The sequence below is a fragment of the Anopheles coustani genome, chromosome 3 (genome assembly GCF_943734705.1).
Source record: "Anopheles coustani chromosome 3, idAnoCousDA_361_x.2, whole genome shotgun sequence".
Classification (NCBI taxonomy): domain Eukaryota; kingdom Metazoa; phylum Arthropoda; class Insecta; order Diptera; family Culicidae; genus Anopheles; species Anopheles coustani.
In genome coordinates, this window is record NC_071288.1 from 22387603 (window position 1) to 22402605 (window position 15003).

The 15003-nt window shown below is 44.7% G+C and overlaps 2 protein-coding genes and 1 non-coding gene across 7 annotated transcripts in view; 2 read left to right on the top strand and 1 right to left on the bottom strand.

Annotated features, from left to right (window-relative positions):
- The first annotated feature begins 1703 nt into the window (after nucleotides 1-1703).
- Trnan-guu (transfer RNA asparagine (anticodon GUU)) lies at nucleotides 1704-1777 on the top strand. The gene has a single exon. It is a non-coding gene; the product is annotated as a tRNA-Asn (tRNA).
- A 970-nt stretch (nucleotides 1778-2747) lies between these two features.
- LOC131261203 (zinc transporter ZIP13 homolog) lies at nucleotides 2748-7880 on the bottom strand. Of its 4 annotated transcripts, none has more exons than XM_058263171.1 (4): nucleotides 7740-7880; nucleotides 4921-5551; nucleotides 3342-3887; nucleotides 2748-3264 (listed from the first exon to the last, which is right to left on the bottom strand). In XM_058263171.1, the coding sequence occupies exons 2-4, from the start codon at nucleotides 5132-5134 to the stop codon at nucleotides 2930-2932; spliced, it is 1095 nt and encodes a 364-aa protein (XP_058119154.1). In that variant the 5' UTR covers nucleotides 5135-5551; nucleotides 7740-7880; the 3' UTR covers nucleotides 2748-2929. The 4 variants fall into 4 exon arrangements, with proteins under 4 accessions (XP_058119154.1, XP_058119156.1, XP_058119153.1 ...); XM_058263173.1 differs by lacking the exon at nucleotides 7740-7880 and adding an exon at nucleotides 7492-7514; XM_058263170.1 differs by lacking the exon at nucleotides 7740-7880 and adding an exon at nucleotides 6038-6213.
- Nucleotides 7881-8495: 615 nt separating this feature from the next.
- LOC131260986 (M-phase inducer phosphatase-like) overlaps nucleotides 8496-15003 on the top strand; it is a 115325-nt gene continuing 108817 nt past the window's right edge. The window contains exons 1-2 of one of the 2 annotated variants that reach the window (XM_058262856.1): nucleotides 8496-8638; nucleotides 8791-9283. In XM_058262856.1, the coding sequence (XP_058118839.1) occupies nucleotides 8947-9283 (337 nt within the window). In that variant the 5' untranslated portion in view covers nucleotides 8496-8638; nucleotides 8791-8946. Of the gene's footprint in view, nucleotides 8639-8790; nucleotides 9284-15003 lie in introns of those variants that run through there. The other variant, XM_058262857.1, reaches the window with a different exon arrangement.

Sequence of the window (15003 nt, forward strand, 5' to 3'; positions counted from 1 at the left end):
CTCGATCTTGTACTGAACCGAGCGCGGACGATTCGGAACCGCAGCAACCCGTACTCCGTGGTGGTCGGGATCGCGGAGTGTGTCGGGCTGGCGTTGATAAATACCAGATCCGGGGGGTTTCTGTTTCTACTCCTCCCATACAGCGTCTCTATCGCACTCGTTGCCGCTCTTGCACCGCGGTCAATATCTTCTACGTGCCCCTTTTTCTCGAGGCGTAACGTAGGCCACGAGCGTACCGAACATGCAGCGAGCATTACACGGGGAGTTTGTGCGCATCTTCTTCAACAGCGTGCAACGGCTCGCGTAGAATCATAACTGGTTTGCTGTTGCCGTCTGGAATTTTCCTCCCCTCCGGCCACCGGATGATTCCATCGCCGGAGATGGGGGTGGTAATGCTTACGCAGTAAAAGTAGTACCACCGTCGACGGGCATCGGGTTACGCATCCCGGACGGTCTTCTTCCACGCGCCCAACGTGCTTTCCCAGCGGATCGGGTGATGCTGATTTGTGAAGCTGCTATTGTTGTGCCTTAGGATGGGAAAAAGGTCCCCATAAACGAACCATTCAGATACTAACTATTATCCAACTGAAAGCATGACAGTAATTAGGACAGATGTAGAACACTTACATCAACAACAAAAATGACTCGTCTAAAAATAAGATAATTGAAGAAAAATATTGGTTGACATATAAAATAGACCCAAGCATAATACATTTATTTCCAATTCCATCGCACTTGAGGCATTGTGCAAGCACGTCAATGAAATTCATCACTATAAAAAGACGATCATGTACATGAGCCATTGCTCTTTTCCTCTGCCTCCCACCCACCGGATTGTTGCGCCATGCCGTGAAAAAAACGTGAAAAACACTCACTGAACTAATTGTTCAGACCTATGCAGATCAATAATGTAAGAGCACATAGAGCGTTGTCTCGCCCAAACGGGCAATGGGGAAGCCATCGGCTTGCATTTGCGGTGCAGCGCCACAATCATCGTCCGTTATTATTAGTTCAAGGAAAGTCAATTTATCAATGACGATTATAAGACAGCCCCAGCGCGGGCAATTCAGGTCCGTTTGATTTGTTGCGTATGTGCACTATATAGTCCGCATACGCCAATCGATCAATACAAGGATCGGTACAGCTTCCGTCAGTCTTTTTGCGAGCATCGGCCTTGTGCGGGTCAGTCGCGATTCGCGAGATACAGTTTCTTTACCGTATTGGGTTGTTTGAGGAACCGTTACGCTAAGGTTCGAGGGGCTCGTCGTGCAAAATATGACCACGCTGTCTTCACTAATGTTGTTGCGCGTTTCTACGCACGTTGGAAATTGAAACCAAAAACCCGTTTCCTTTTACTACAAGTTCCGGATGCAATTTGTTATGTAGATGTACGAGCCACAGACGATTCATGAGCATAGGCATCTATTTAACAACTTTATTGTTATTGTTATTGTTATTGTTGGCATTTATTCTCTGCTCAAACCTTGCATTTTATTCGTATATCTGAACAATGGTGTTCTACTGTATGTTCAAATTTTTAATACAAACATAATTTATTAAATAAACATACGGAACAGTTTTACAGATAGAATCAGTCAGACTCAGAATGAGGTCCCTCAAAAATACTGATCCTTATGATGTTTGAATACTTTCTAAAACTTAAAAAAATATTTCAATTTTCCATAATCCTAAATGGACCCGTGGCCTCCGTGGCGCAATTGGTTAGCGCGTTCGGCTGTTAACCGAAAGGTTGGTGGTTCAAGCCCACCCGGGGGCGAAGGTTTCTTTTTAGTAGCACAGGGCCTTTAAAGAATATTCTTGATTATTCCATACGAATTCCTTGAATAGGTTCCAGGTGTCGTCAAACCGCAAGTAGCTGCTAAATAAGGTTAAATGTATAGATGGTAGACAAGTGTTTTTTGAGGATGCCTGTAAAAAAAAAATGGAAAGCGTGGTTCATCAATAATGGGAAAAGCATGTTTACACATACCACCAGTTTATTTTGGGGGGATGATTTTATTTCCTTTTTTTATATTTGTATTCCCTTAAGATGAGTTTAAGGTAAAATTTATAACAATTATTTTATCACAACATGCCCACACGTACGCGCCCTCGATCAATTCCAGCACAGGCAGGTTCGGAATCAAAACGACTAGTTTTTACAATGCAGCACGCTTTCCTTTTCAGCTGCCATATTGTTTTGTGGAAGATTTATTTATTTTACACCTATAAACAAATGAGAGCCTTTCTTATCTATAATTAGTAAAGAAAGGCTAAGGAGTAACAATATGGCAACGTTGTTAATTTCATTGTCCTCGTATCATTGCGAACCTACAGTACCCTACGATGCTTATAATGAGAAAGATGTACTTTCCTGTCTGCTGCTTGATGATAGTTTCAATTACTGCGTAATCGATCGTTCAACTCCGGTCTTCTTTGATGCATCTATGCAAGTGCCTCGATAGGATGACGCTCTAATACTTTTGACCCTAATTAGATGCTTTAATTTGAAACTCTAAATCGTTCTTTTAGTCCCCGTACCGCGGGGAGATGCTACACTATAGCATACACACGCTTTCATACGATATTAATCACGCACCATTCGTTTGAAACGAATGATAAAGAAACGAGAGCCTTTGTGCGCGACTAATCTAACAAACATACACAGATCACTCAGACTTATTTTTTACACTTAATGTTAGATGAATTAATGTTGTCGTGTATCCTCGTGCAATTGTTTTTGTTTCTTTTGTCTTCACAGGATATTTGGACCAATCTGTACAACAACAAAAACGGTCTTCGTCCTTCGGCAACGCCTATTGATTGTCGCCTTGTCGTCTTCGTTTTTGTTTTTGTCGTGTTACCACAACTATTTCTCTTCTCAGTGAGCAAACGGTCTTAGGAGATGTTGCCGAACTTGGGAAATTTGTTAATGCTCCAGGTACACGGTCATGAAGGCCATCAGGCCGATGCCGAGCAGGAGTGCGGCAAACTGTTTGAACGATTCCCACGGGTCCGATTCGTCCAGCAAATCCGGCAGCACGGTCACAAGGGCGATGTGTAGGAACCCACCGGCCGTGAATGGGGCGATCCAGGAGGTTTTCGCTTCCAGTGCCGTCGTGGCACCGCTTCCACCGATGGCCACCAGGGCACCGAGCAGACCGGCACCGGCAGTAAGTAGTTGTGCTTTGGCGGCATCCCATCGGCTGAAACCGGATCGCAGCAGGATCGCAAAGTCGCCGACCTCGTGAGGAATTTCGTGCACTGAAAGTGATAAAGGTGACTGATCGTAACAACCCTTCTGACGCTGAGCAGACGATGAATAATGGTAAAATACTTACACAGAATAGCAAACGTAGCCAGTAGACCATGCTGCAGCGAAACCAAAAACGACCCGGCAACGGCCAACCCATGCGTAAAGTTGTCGATTGAATTGGCCAGCAGATTCAGATAACCGGCCACCTTCTTATGGGCCGCCTCGTCCCGTGCCGCCTCGGCAGGTGCATTACCCGCCAGGAAGCATCCATTCGGAACATCCTCAATATCGCACGAACCTTTCCCATCACCACCACACATACCGCCGACGAAGTTTTCAGGCAACTTGCCCCCGCTTCGCCGAAGCAGACAGGTTGCAATTTCGACGCACTTTGGTTGGGGATTCTGCTCGTCGACGTTCGCGTACCCGGAGAAGATTTTTTCCACGATGGTAAAGAGCAGCAGGCCACCGAGCACCCACAGTCCGCTGCGAAGCGACGGGTGGCCGCTGGCGGTCGGACCGGCCGCTATTTCATGTTCCCATGTTTCCGGCAGCAGATGCAGGAACACATCTCCCAGTAGACCACCGACCGCGAAGCTTAGCAGTAACTTTAGGGTTTTCGATTCCGACGCTAGTGAATTGAAACAAAGGAAAGTAGATCGGTTAGAATGTGCGAAGGACAAATGAAACCGGCACTGCAGCACATAAGTGTGATAGAGATCTCGCTGATAGTGACTGCAAGATGGCACGTCGTGGTGGGTGATGATTTCAACAAGATAGAGTTACTGGACACACCACCAACTACGTACCATAGGGGATGGTTTCACAAAAAAAAAGCAATCCGAATTGTCGGGAGCTTCCGATAAAGGGCAATAAATTTATCAAATCTCGCCGCAGGGCAACTGTCACTGGGGGTGCACTGATTCCAGCGACAACGATAAGGCTTTTTTCAATACAATTCGGAGGCAATTGCTATTACTGTTTTAAGTTAAAACAAGGTTATTTTAGGTGACTAAATGAGAAAGATAAAAAAAATGTTTATCAACATTTTAGTTTGGAAGCATACGTATCTTTCGAACAATTTTGTTTAAAAAAAATCTTTTTTAATAGATTTCCTACGATCATTCCATAATAGGCTAATTGAAAATTGTTTTAGGTAAGTTAAGTTAAAAGAATCGCCGATATTAATTTTAGATCTACTTCCAAAATGTGACAAAATATAAAATGTATAATTTTCATTCGGCATGCAAGGCTTTTTTTAAACGCAAAATACGAAATGGTTGATACAGATAAAATATAATAAAAAAATGTTTTAGAAGATAAAATATCGTAAACTAAACAACACAATTTTGAATTGAGCTGATAAACACTGTCCGCGTTCGCGCAACGCAAGTCCGCGTGCTACAACGAATCAAGACAACAAAACGAAATGAAAAAAAAATACCTTGATGACCTTGAAAATACAAAGCATAAACATAAGGGAAAGGAAACAGCAGCAAAACAAAAGAAAGAAGCACATGACGCCCGTTTTAGTGCGTCATCGTTTCGATCGTGTTGACACAGAACCTTTTCATGAAATAAATGGTTGGGTGATCACTTTAGTACACTAAGGGAAAATCGTTGCCGGTAACAACACTTGCGAATCATAGCAAACCATCACTTACGATCACTTAATTCCGACGCGTCTTTGCTGTTTTTGGCCGCGTCCGGTATGATGAACATGGGAAGGATACCGCTCAGCCCGATCAGGGCGGAACCGAGCAGCGAAAACACCCACGGCACGTATCCCATCGAGCTGATAAACTCCGGCATGTAGTGGTTCATCTCCTTGTACAGGTAGACGAATGTTTCGTCCAAGAACGAGCTAGTTACGTTCATCTCGAAACGTCTTTGCAACCAGTTTCGTTCGATGTCTTCGGTCAACTGACTTGAAGTCAGTGGTGGCGCTGATGCTGCGCAACGGTAGGCGATCGCGACGATCAAACACTCATACACCCGTGTATGTGCACAATCGCAGCGCGGATATACCCTTCCCCCTTCAGGGTAGGCGACGATCTTTTACGTGTTCCGGAGCCGGTCTGTTTGCCGGTCAGAATGGGATCCGCAATTAGCACGCTTATTTCGCGACTCCCTTCTTTTCTTCGCTGATTGGGTGATCGAGAGCCGGTGTTCGTTTAGAGTTTGCGGGACATATTCCACGAAAACTGCCTATCGGTGAGGATTTTTATCGCGTCCGGAGACCCCCTCCCGGTTGTAGCAGGGCAATATTTTCGAAAACGGCAGCTGCTAATTCACCTGTATTGGATAAAGAAAAAACACATTTATCAGGCAATCTGTATGAATTTTAGAAAAAATAAAACACCGTCCGTACCACAGAAAACAAATTACAAAAACGGAAAGAATAAACACAACACCACGATGGACGATGGACGAAACCGGAGAAGCGATACAACAGAGTTTGTGCGCACGCGTGAACGTCTTACTTGGCCCACTGGTCGTTCGCTAATGACTCGGCCAGCTGTTTCTACTGCTTTCTTATCGACTACACTGCACTACCAGCGTAGTATAGCGTCCAACATTGATAGATGGACGAAACATACGAAAACCCTACGAACCTACATACACATACGGACTGGTACAGGATCGACCGATGGTATACCGATACCGCGAGAGCATTGGCGGGCGAAAGTGATAAGAAATTCCTGCAGCTACAACACTCCCCCTGTACCCGTACCCTACCCACAACAGGTAAGCGGACAAAAGGTGGCCTCTTCAACAAACCTCTACTTGCTGGTGCGTGCTTCTTTTGTTAGCCACTTTACATCTCTGGCAACCCGCGAAATAGAGGCTGTCTTCTCTTCCGTGACTCCGGGCTCTTATCGCTGTCTTCGCCCAGTATTCTTCCACTCGGCGTTATCGTTTATCTATCGTCAAGAAAACTAACGCCCAAACACTACAGGCAGAACGAAGTGTCGAGCATACCAAAGAACGTGTCTGACCGCGTTTGGCCTTCTCGTGAACATACAAGTTCCGTCCCCTTCGCAGACGATAGATGCAGTGGGAGGGAGGGAGAAGAAACCCACATCGAGCGATAGTCATAGAAACCATTTCTGCGCACGGCGCACAACCATTCGCCGATCGCGTGGTTCATGGTTGAGGTGGTTGCTGCTATTGCGCACTTAAATCTCTCCTCCATGATCGAGTGGCCAGTGCGACCGGCGGGGGATTTACTCATGGTTTTCAACCACAACTCACACACACACTCAAGTAATCGCATGACGCGGGGTGTGAGACGGGTGTGGGTAGGCAAGTAAACCATCTAAAATGGTTTTACAGCGCAAACCACTATATGTAAACCACTATCTGTTCACAACCATTCGTGGAAAGCAAATCTCATGTGCGTCACCCTTTGGAACTGAAACCATGATTTTTCTTTGTTCCAACCACGAGCCCAGCTCTCAATAACAGCTTACTCATGGTTGGCAGGCACAAATACCACACAACCATCGCAAAACCATCCGTTCTGAGGGGAATGGTTTTTCTGACGCACGATCGTCGCTGCTGCGAACAGCAGGGCCAACTTTGAACGAGAAACCATCGCTTATCTTAGAAAAAGTACGGGGATTTGCAGAAAACAATACAGTAATTCGTCACCGCATGCTTCGTCCGGTTACTAATAGAAACATGACAGTAGACACATCCAGTGGCATAGCTTTGCGGGCACAACCATATTGCGCGTAATAACCATTGTGGCAAATTGCTTATCTCAACCGTTCGTCTCGGGGCGGGGGCGTTGGTGATAATCATTCGCATGGGCACTGTGGAAGTGCAGTTTGAATGGATTTCTTGAAACGACATGGATTTAAACTGCAATGCATCGACTGCAACATGTTGACAGATTTATACCCCATTCCTAGTTCACCGAGGATGTGCAATATAACGTTTGTCTTTTCCGATACACGTAATTTCATGGGAACAAAATAACAAACCGTTAAAGGGTGATCGGATCAGCAATATTTGTAAGATTAACAATTAGCAACATTTATCCGACGCTGTGTGTCTCAGAACAGCTTCATGAGTATTATATCTTCAGTAGGAATCCGTCCTGAACTACATATATTTCCGGGAAAGAATCTGTAGCATCTTTGGTAATCCTACGCAGTTTATTACACTGTCGGTGCGCTATTGCACATCTCTTTCCGTGCAAAAGTAATGTGTTCACTGGCAATGTTTACCTTTATACAACACGCTCGTTGCAAAAATTAAAAACGATCAAGGTACACCAGACGCTACATCACGAAAGAAGCGGAAACAATCGCGTATCGAAAAATTTGCATGCGACACACAGCGCAATAATGACCGTGCAAAACACGCAAGACGGAAGTAAACCGCGAAAACCGCTTTGTTTCAAGACACGGGAGATAAATGACGTCGTTTCGTAAACACCGATCAGCTGTTTTTAGATGGTACGTTGTTCTCATACCTTGTAAAAGTAACAAATTGTTGGTTAAACTATAGCAGTAGCGTCAAATGATGAATGCACTATCTCCTGGACAATTAAGACACTAATTCCAGCAACTTCTTATTACGACTGAAATCGCTGCACTGCCGAAAGTACACTTGTTATTCACACTATCTGTTGTTGTTGTTTTTGCTGTTGTGTATTTTGACAGTTGTCGAAGTGCTTGCGTGCCTAGTGGTCTGTGCGTACGTAGGAGGTCAAACTCAATCAGCTGATGGTTTGGTCTAACAACATCATGGTGTTCTAAATTTACTGTTTCAAAATAAACCACTACCCTCTACCTAATCTGTTTTTTATCATAAACTAAGAAAAAAGGAAACATCTTTCCTTGCACATCATCATTCTTCTCAAAAAGACATTTAATTTAAGTGGTCTGCACTGAACAAATCAGTCTGTCCACATTAGAAAAGTTACATATGAAACAGCAGTTTCAGCATAGGTTTGTGATTCTCTTTCAAGCTAAATATTTTTGTCAAAAACTAGAAAAAGTGAGGAATCATACTGTTGACTTCAGATAACAATTTAAACTTCCAACAATACTAAATTGCTTTTCTGATTTGTTGATGTTCTGATTCAATGTGACAGAAGACGGATAGCGCATGATGCCAAGGGGAGCCTATCTTTGTTTTCTACGTTATTTGCGCCAAAACAGATCATTTTGTCTACTGTCACAAAGTGAGGCTGTCATCTTTCGGCGCCAGTTTTAGTGGTTTTAATGTAAAGCACGGGAAAATAGTAATTGCTTGTGAACTAGCCATTTTCCAGCTTCGGAAAGACATCTCATAAACAGTTGGCGAAGTGTGCAGTATGCAGGCTTGTTAACATCTCCGACGCATCGCAGGAGTCCACATGGAATGAGCGTGAGTAAAATAGTAGTTTGCAAGTTGTCGCTGACGTGGGCTGCATTTTGTTACATTGTTTAGCTTTGTGGTTTATCGTTCAGACTCGCTACTCCAGCACCCCACAAAAGGCTAATAGTCTACAAGTTTTTAACATGAAACCTTTGTTTTAGTAAACTGGTGTGCCGTGTGCTTCAAGATATTACCAAGCCAGGTACTCTCTGTCCAGGAGTGGCGTCGATTGGGGTTATCTTATATGATCATTGTTGAACAGTGCAGCATATAGCATCCGGCACATCAAACCATTGCATCAAAAGATCCAGTGTACGATGGAGAACGGTGTTGAAAACGGTGTGAAAAGTGATGATGGACTGTCCAATGTACTGTGCCCCGCTGATGATGGAAGCTACATCATCCAGTCGAAGACTTCACCGGAGCTGGACCACCAAAGGCAATCAGTAACGGCGTTGGATGCCGGTCCAATAGATGACCAGATGGTTGAAACACCGACCAGAAACGCAACGATATTCCGACTGCAAAAATGCTCCACGAAAATATTTGGCCTCTCTCCCGTTTCGGAACTATCCGCTGCCCTGCACTGCACCGGATTGGATACACCCAGATTGAGCCGAGCGGACAGGTCAGGACTCGCCAGCAAAAGAAAAGGTACGTGTAGTAGTTAAAATCTTGGATAACAGAAGCATGTCATAAATTCACAATTTTAGTGTACAGTGGTTTTTACGATATCCACTAGTATCAACTCCTTCTGGCTAGATAAATAGGTCCTTCTAACTAGATAAATAGGTCCTGTTAGGTAAAGATTGGGGTCCGTGACAGTCGGTCGGTAGCGCCGGTTAGAAAATCGGCCCCATGAGCACCGCCGGGGCTCTCCACCTCGACGGCGTTGGTTCGAATTCCAACCGAGGCCCTGGCTCTCCTCCGTACGAGAGGACTATCCACGTAGACCCCGGGCAAAAGTCTCGTCAAAAGAAGAAGAAGGTACAGATTCTGAATTGATTTGCTGAGAACAACGTCGTTAAGAAAACGAATGTTTGTTGGTGGAATATGTGGAACAGCTGCTCAGTATTCGTAAAGCAAAATTTCATTTTCTCATACGAATGCTTCTGAATGTAAGGATTAAATACTAAAATATAACCATTATTCTCATAATTATGAGTAAGTTATTTGTAATCCACAATACTATGGAGGCAAAAACCAAACAGGACCGTTTTTCGTAAATTACTGTAAACACGAGCATATCAAAAGGTGTGCGTCTTGGCTAACAACATATGAACATGTTTATGCTGGTAAGCATAAGATGTCGCCACGGTGACGGTTTTAACCACTGCATAAGCAGGACAAAATTAGGGTTTGGTTCTTGTAAACTATTTGTTTAAAAAAAGTCAGATGAATAACAAGAGCTTCTTTATATAAGTGTTGACAACGCAACCTTCTTATTTCCTGTGCTTGTGGTTTGAATTAAAAGATTCGTGATTGCCGCAAACGTCATAAGCGGCCAGTTAAAACCTTCACTATTGTTATTCTACTCTGCGGGGTACAGGAAAAAAAATTACTTTGCTCTACCTTAACCTATTTTGATAGTATTTGAAATGTTTAATAATTCCACATAGCCGAACAATATTCTTGTGTTTATATTTACCGTCACGCGTCTTAGAAACATGATCGAACGTTCGTGGTGATCCCGGGTCGTTGCCGTTACCAATTGGCTTCTTTAGTAGTAGCAGTCAGGGATGTGTCAGAGATGATTGCTTTGAGGTCCTGCCACTACGCCAGGGCGCTCCGCCGGGCGTTAAAAATAGACCACCCCTATTTAGGAGGGTTCGATTTCACTGAAAGGTTTTCCATGCGCCGCTGGCAGCTGTATGGACGTGGAAACCCTTTACGATTTAGCTGTTGTCAGTAATGTGGAAATGTTCCATGCCTGAACGGGGGTGGCAGAGTTCTGCCTCAAATATCCTTTTAGAACGACGTAACGGTAAACAGCAATTTGATGATGAGTTAGAAAATGGGTTGTTTATAAACTGTTGTAACAGAACATTTGTACATCATTCCCTTTTTCCAAGAGATAATTGTTTTTGTTTAATTGATATATTTTCGTAGAATAGCTCATTAAATCTATTTTTTAAAAAGTAACGATTTAGAGATTCCAGTTTCCATTTTCACATGGGAAGTTGCAAACATCTTTGAGCAAATGCAACTGCACACATGTTTGGTAAGGCTGTCGGAATGCAAAAGAGCATGGCATGCAGTGCAAAGCGGCCTGCCTGTCACCGCACATCAAACGTATTCGTTCGTAGCTGTAATGCAAATTACCGAAACTGGATTTTTGGGCGCCAAATTAAACTACGATGGCTGGATCCTTAAGGCATTCGTAGGGATGAGAGAGTAGGAAAATGCCAGTGCACGGAAAAAGGGCAAAACTGAGTTGGCAAAAAATCGTTTAAATGGCCTCAGAACAAAGGTTTGATCTTCGTTCGGGCACGAAGGAAAAAAAGTAAATCAGGATCTTGATTTTCCTTCCTGTTTTCTTTCGCTGTTTTTATACGCGCGCTCTACGATGTTGGCATCTTCCGCGTTTCTTTCGCTGCCACAAGTTCTGCTGCCGGCGACCGGTAACCCTCGGTCGAACAAGATGCCTTACACCGCCGAATCCTGCCGTACGGACCACGGCAACCCGGCGCTGCCAAGGATTATTACCGGTTTTTGCGAATCCTCGTCTCGGGCCCCTACTTGAATGCCCGAACGGAACCAACGTAGTCCCTTTAAATTTTCTTAAAAGGTCACCGTCTTTTCTTCGCACTCGGGCTACATGCAACTGCACCCTTAAACGTATTAGTGTGTGTGTGTTTTCATGCCTCTTGGCGCCAGCATGAACCCTTTCCAGATTTTTCTTCCGGTCTATGTTGTGCTCTATTTCCCTAGTAGTATGGGTCGCGCAGCTAGATGCCGGGCAGGACGAAAATGCGCGCGTGAGCCCGTTCTCAACTGCAGCTCGAGCTCGAGTCCTTGAAGGAATACCCGCGATCCGTCCCTTGGGGGTTTTCCCTGCGCGACGGGCCGTACGAGACTGTGCGCGCGCGCGCTTTTCTTTGAGGCTCATTATGGGTACGCTTCAGTGAGTTTGCGGGGCTGCTCGATTGGAGTTTGTATTTGTGTGTATGTGTGTTTGGGTGGCTCGATGCATTCAACTGTTTCGAAGGATGGCAATTTATGCTAGCGCACAAAATAGATAATCTATCTCGTTTTCTTTCCCGTAGATCGTCAGGGCATTAGAGTAGACGGAACCGTCACCCGGGGCACATTCATAATTAGATATGGGTGTAAATACATATATAGTTGTGCTAGGTGTAACTAGTGCTAGGCGCGGGCTTTTCCCCCCTCTGGACACAATTGCTCATACCGTTGTTACAGGTACAATTTTCCTTACAGGAGAGCCAGCGGTAGATTCATAGGGGCATCGCGAGTGGCATAGGAGGGATACCTGCCATCACTTGTGTTGGTTTGCCGGAGACTTTTCGGCGCGAAACTCCGTGTTGTTTTTTTTATTATAATTCATAATGTTTATAGGGTTTTGTGGCGCCAAAAGTTTTCGAGTTGCTACAAACTGATGTTTTATTTACATGTAATTTATTTTATAAAGCAAGTATTTTCATAGTGCGCCTAGTTCAGTGGTCACTGCATGGTTCTTTTTATAAAATGAATCAAATTTTGCAGCTTTCCCAAAACAAAAAAAATACTTTTGCACTTTTTCATGTATTACATGCGGGTTGCTTGAAGTATATTCAAACCCACAACAATAGCCCCTCGCGACGATTTTGAATGGTGATTTGTCTGGGTTCCCCTGGCGTACATTGCATTGTTCTGGATTTCAATCATAATTATTCAAATACCCCTTGAAGTGCTGATGTAGTTTAAGTTCCACATTTCGATCCGCTAGGGAAGGGTTTGGAATGCCCTCGGAGTTTTTGATTGATTAAAGTAGGAGCAACTCGTACCGGGGCATGCGTTTATTACACCTCTTTCGGACGCCGAAAATTATCCCACCTGCGGCAAGCAAATAGCTGGCCCCAGGCCGCAGTTGCAGTTCCGTGTGGACGGCGCCGGACTCGCTGATGTATGGGGATTACGTGGCCTGGAGAGCTACCGAAGAAGCGTGGACCATTTCGAGCACACCCCGTGTGCCCCACACCTGGACGTGCCCGGTAGGCGAAGGCCTTTGACCTGGCGTCTCGCAAGGAGCAAGATCAAGAAGTCATTCAGAAAGTCAAACCGGAAGCCTGTGCGGTACAATCAGGCACCACTTCCTCCCGGTGCCGCACCGCTGCACAGGCGGCTGCAAGTTGCGGTTTTGTGTGCCAACGGTACGGCACACTCGAACCACGTCCGTACGCCACGTGTGGGAGGGCGAAAGCGGGATGGAATGGAAAGAAATGTCTCGTGTTTTCTTTAACCTACCAATCTGCCAGCCGTTGCCTGTCTGCCGCGGCGAAGGAGTGGAGGTAGAGAAAGGTAAAACAAAATTGCTAAGGCAACAACCCCACGGCACATAAAAGGACGATCGGAAAATTGCAAGCACGAGCCAAAATCTTGAGCCAACTTTTTCTTCTTCTTTTGTTCGCAAAGAAGTCGTCTACCGTTTGTGGCGGGCGGGTAGACGGGTGGGAAGAGGATATTTTTCGTGCGTGTGTTGGTTATTGATGAAGCCCTATTGAATGCAGTTTTTGTGTGTAAAAGCTATGATTCTTGCGTTACCGCTATTGTGCGCGGGTACTTTGTCGATTCTACACGCACTGTAACGCATGCGAAGGCGCCAAGGACATTGGCTTAATGTGTGTCGAATGAAAACAGAAAGGAAATGAAAAAAAAATCGGCCAGTTGCAGTTTGCAATTTATAAGACCGTAGGATAGTTTGGCACGAGCGACTCTATAAGCTGTGATAAAAGCAGCTGCCCAACCGTTCATACCAGTATCATATAAACATTTGTTGAGACCAGCGTTAACAATAGTCAATCTAATTTCTAGGTCAACGATTGTTTGTTATGTAAAATTTTTGTGAGCTTCGGAAAATTTTGTTCATTTCAAATAATTTAATTTTAGTTAGATGTCAATTTGATTTCTTCATCCTTTGTGTCTTATTGAGTTTCTTTTCAAAACGATTGTGGGTCTTAAAAACATATTATACGTTTTAAAAATGACAGTGTTTATTGTTGAACACAAAATACCATAGACAAAAGCATGGTGTACCGGAATGTAGAACAAACAAAATGTTACAAGTTTCAAAATATTTTGTGAGTAAAAAAACTGTAACCTGCGCCTCATCTAGGGTCCTTTCACGATTGATTATAAGTGTAACAACACCACATGGCCACTGTGGGCCGCAACTAGTTGTAATAGTCGCTTGAGAAGTCCTGTGCAAGTAGCGCGAATGGTGCCACACATTTGTACGCTAATGACGCTATGAATGAGTCGTCTGCCGCGGTAGAAGTAGATAGTTTTTTTTTGTTGTTTATTATTCCTTCGTCCTGCTCCTGTCGCGGCAAGTGTTTTTACCATCCTTTCCGCCCGAGCAGTCAAGCAAACCCCTTGCGCATGGTTCATCCTTGAATCATCCCCTGTTCGGTGCGCCTCCGATCCCGATCGTGGTCAGCAAAGCGTGATCGTCAGGACACGTGCCCCGATCCCGGTGGCCGACGACGTTCCTTTGCCACGAACGATGTTCACGGGGCATCCCCAGAAGGTCCTTCGGTGTGCTAGGGAGTTGTTTGTTAGATATTCATTTATTCTTCGCCCGGGAAAGGAGTAATTTAGGTACCGAGTTTCTTTTTCGCTTCCACCGATGGAGGCTCCCTTTTCTGGGGTTTTTTTTTTTGGTGAAAATTGTTTCATTGTTGAAAACGCGCTCTACTTGCGGGAGGTTCGTTTGTGTTTGGAATCAAGATAAGCCGACCCCGAAACGACCGACTACCGTCTGCGAGGTGGAAGCGAAAGGATAATAAACTCTTTGGAAGCATCCTTGTTTTGGATTGCAGAACGAAACGGCGTGTAGGTAAGCATTGGCTTGCGGTGAATAAACTTTTGACCCTTCCAATATGTCCTGTTTGGTCACCTACACACTACGGCTAGCTAGTAAGGTAATGGAGGTCATATCGTTGATAGTACTTGAACTGTGCCGGACAAGCAAAAGACTCCTGTACCTGCAAATTCCCATCTGGGTTCTCAAAGGGATGGCACGTGCCCTATTGTGAGGACAGGAGTGTGGAGTCCGTCCTAGGGCAAATGATACAACCATAATGTAATTAACGTGTCTTTATCTTCACTGTTCTTCGATACGCTCGGTGGAGCATCCTGGAGCGGGAGCGTCTTCC

What these genes read in the sequence shown, in the direction of transcription:
- LOC131261203 (XM_058263171.1), bottom strand. Translation starts at nt 5,134, where the DNA reads ATGAACGTAACTAGCTCGTTCTTGGACGAAACATTCGTCTACCTGTAC. An exon ending in CGCGTCGGAATTAAGTGATC is followed by an intron (nt 3,888 to 4,920) that starts GTAAGTGATGGT and finishes TCAATTCACTAG; the next exon opens with CGTCGGAATCGAAAACCCTA. An exon ending in GGCTACGTTTGCTATTCTGT is followed by an intron (nt 3,265 to 3,341) that starts GTAAGTATTTTA and finishes TATCACTTTCAG; the next exon opens with TGCACGAAATTCCTCACGAG.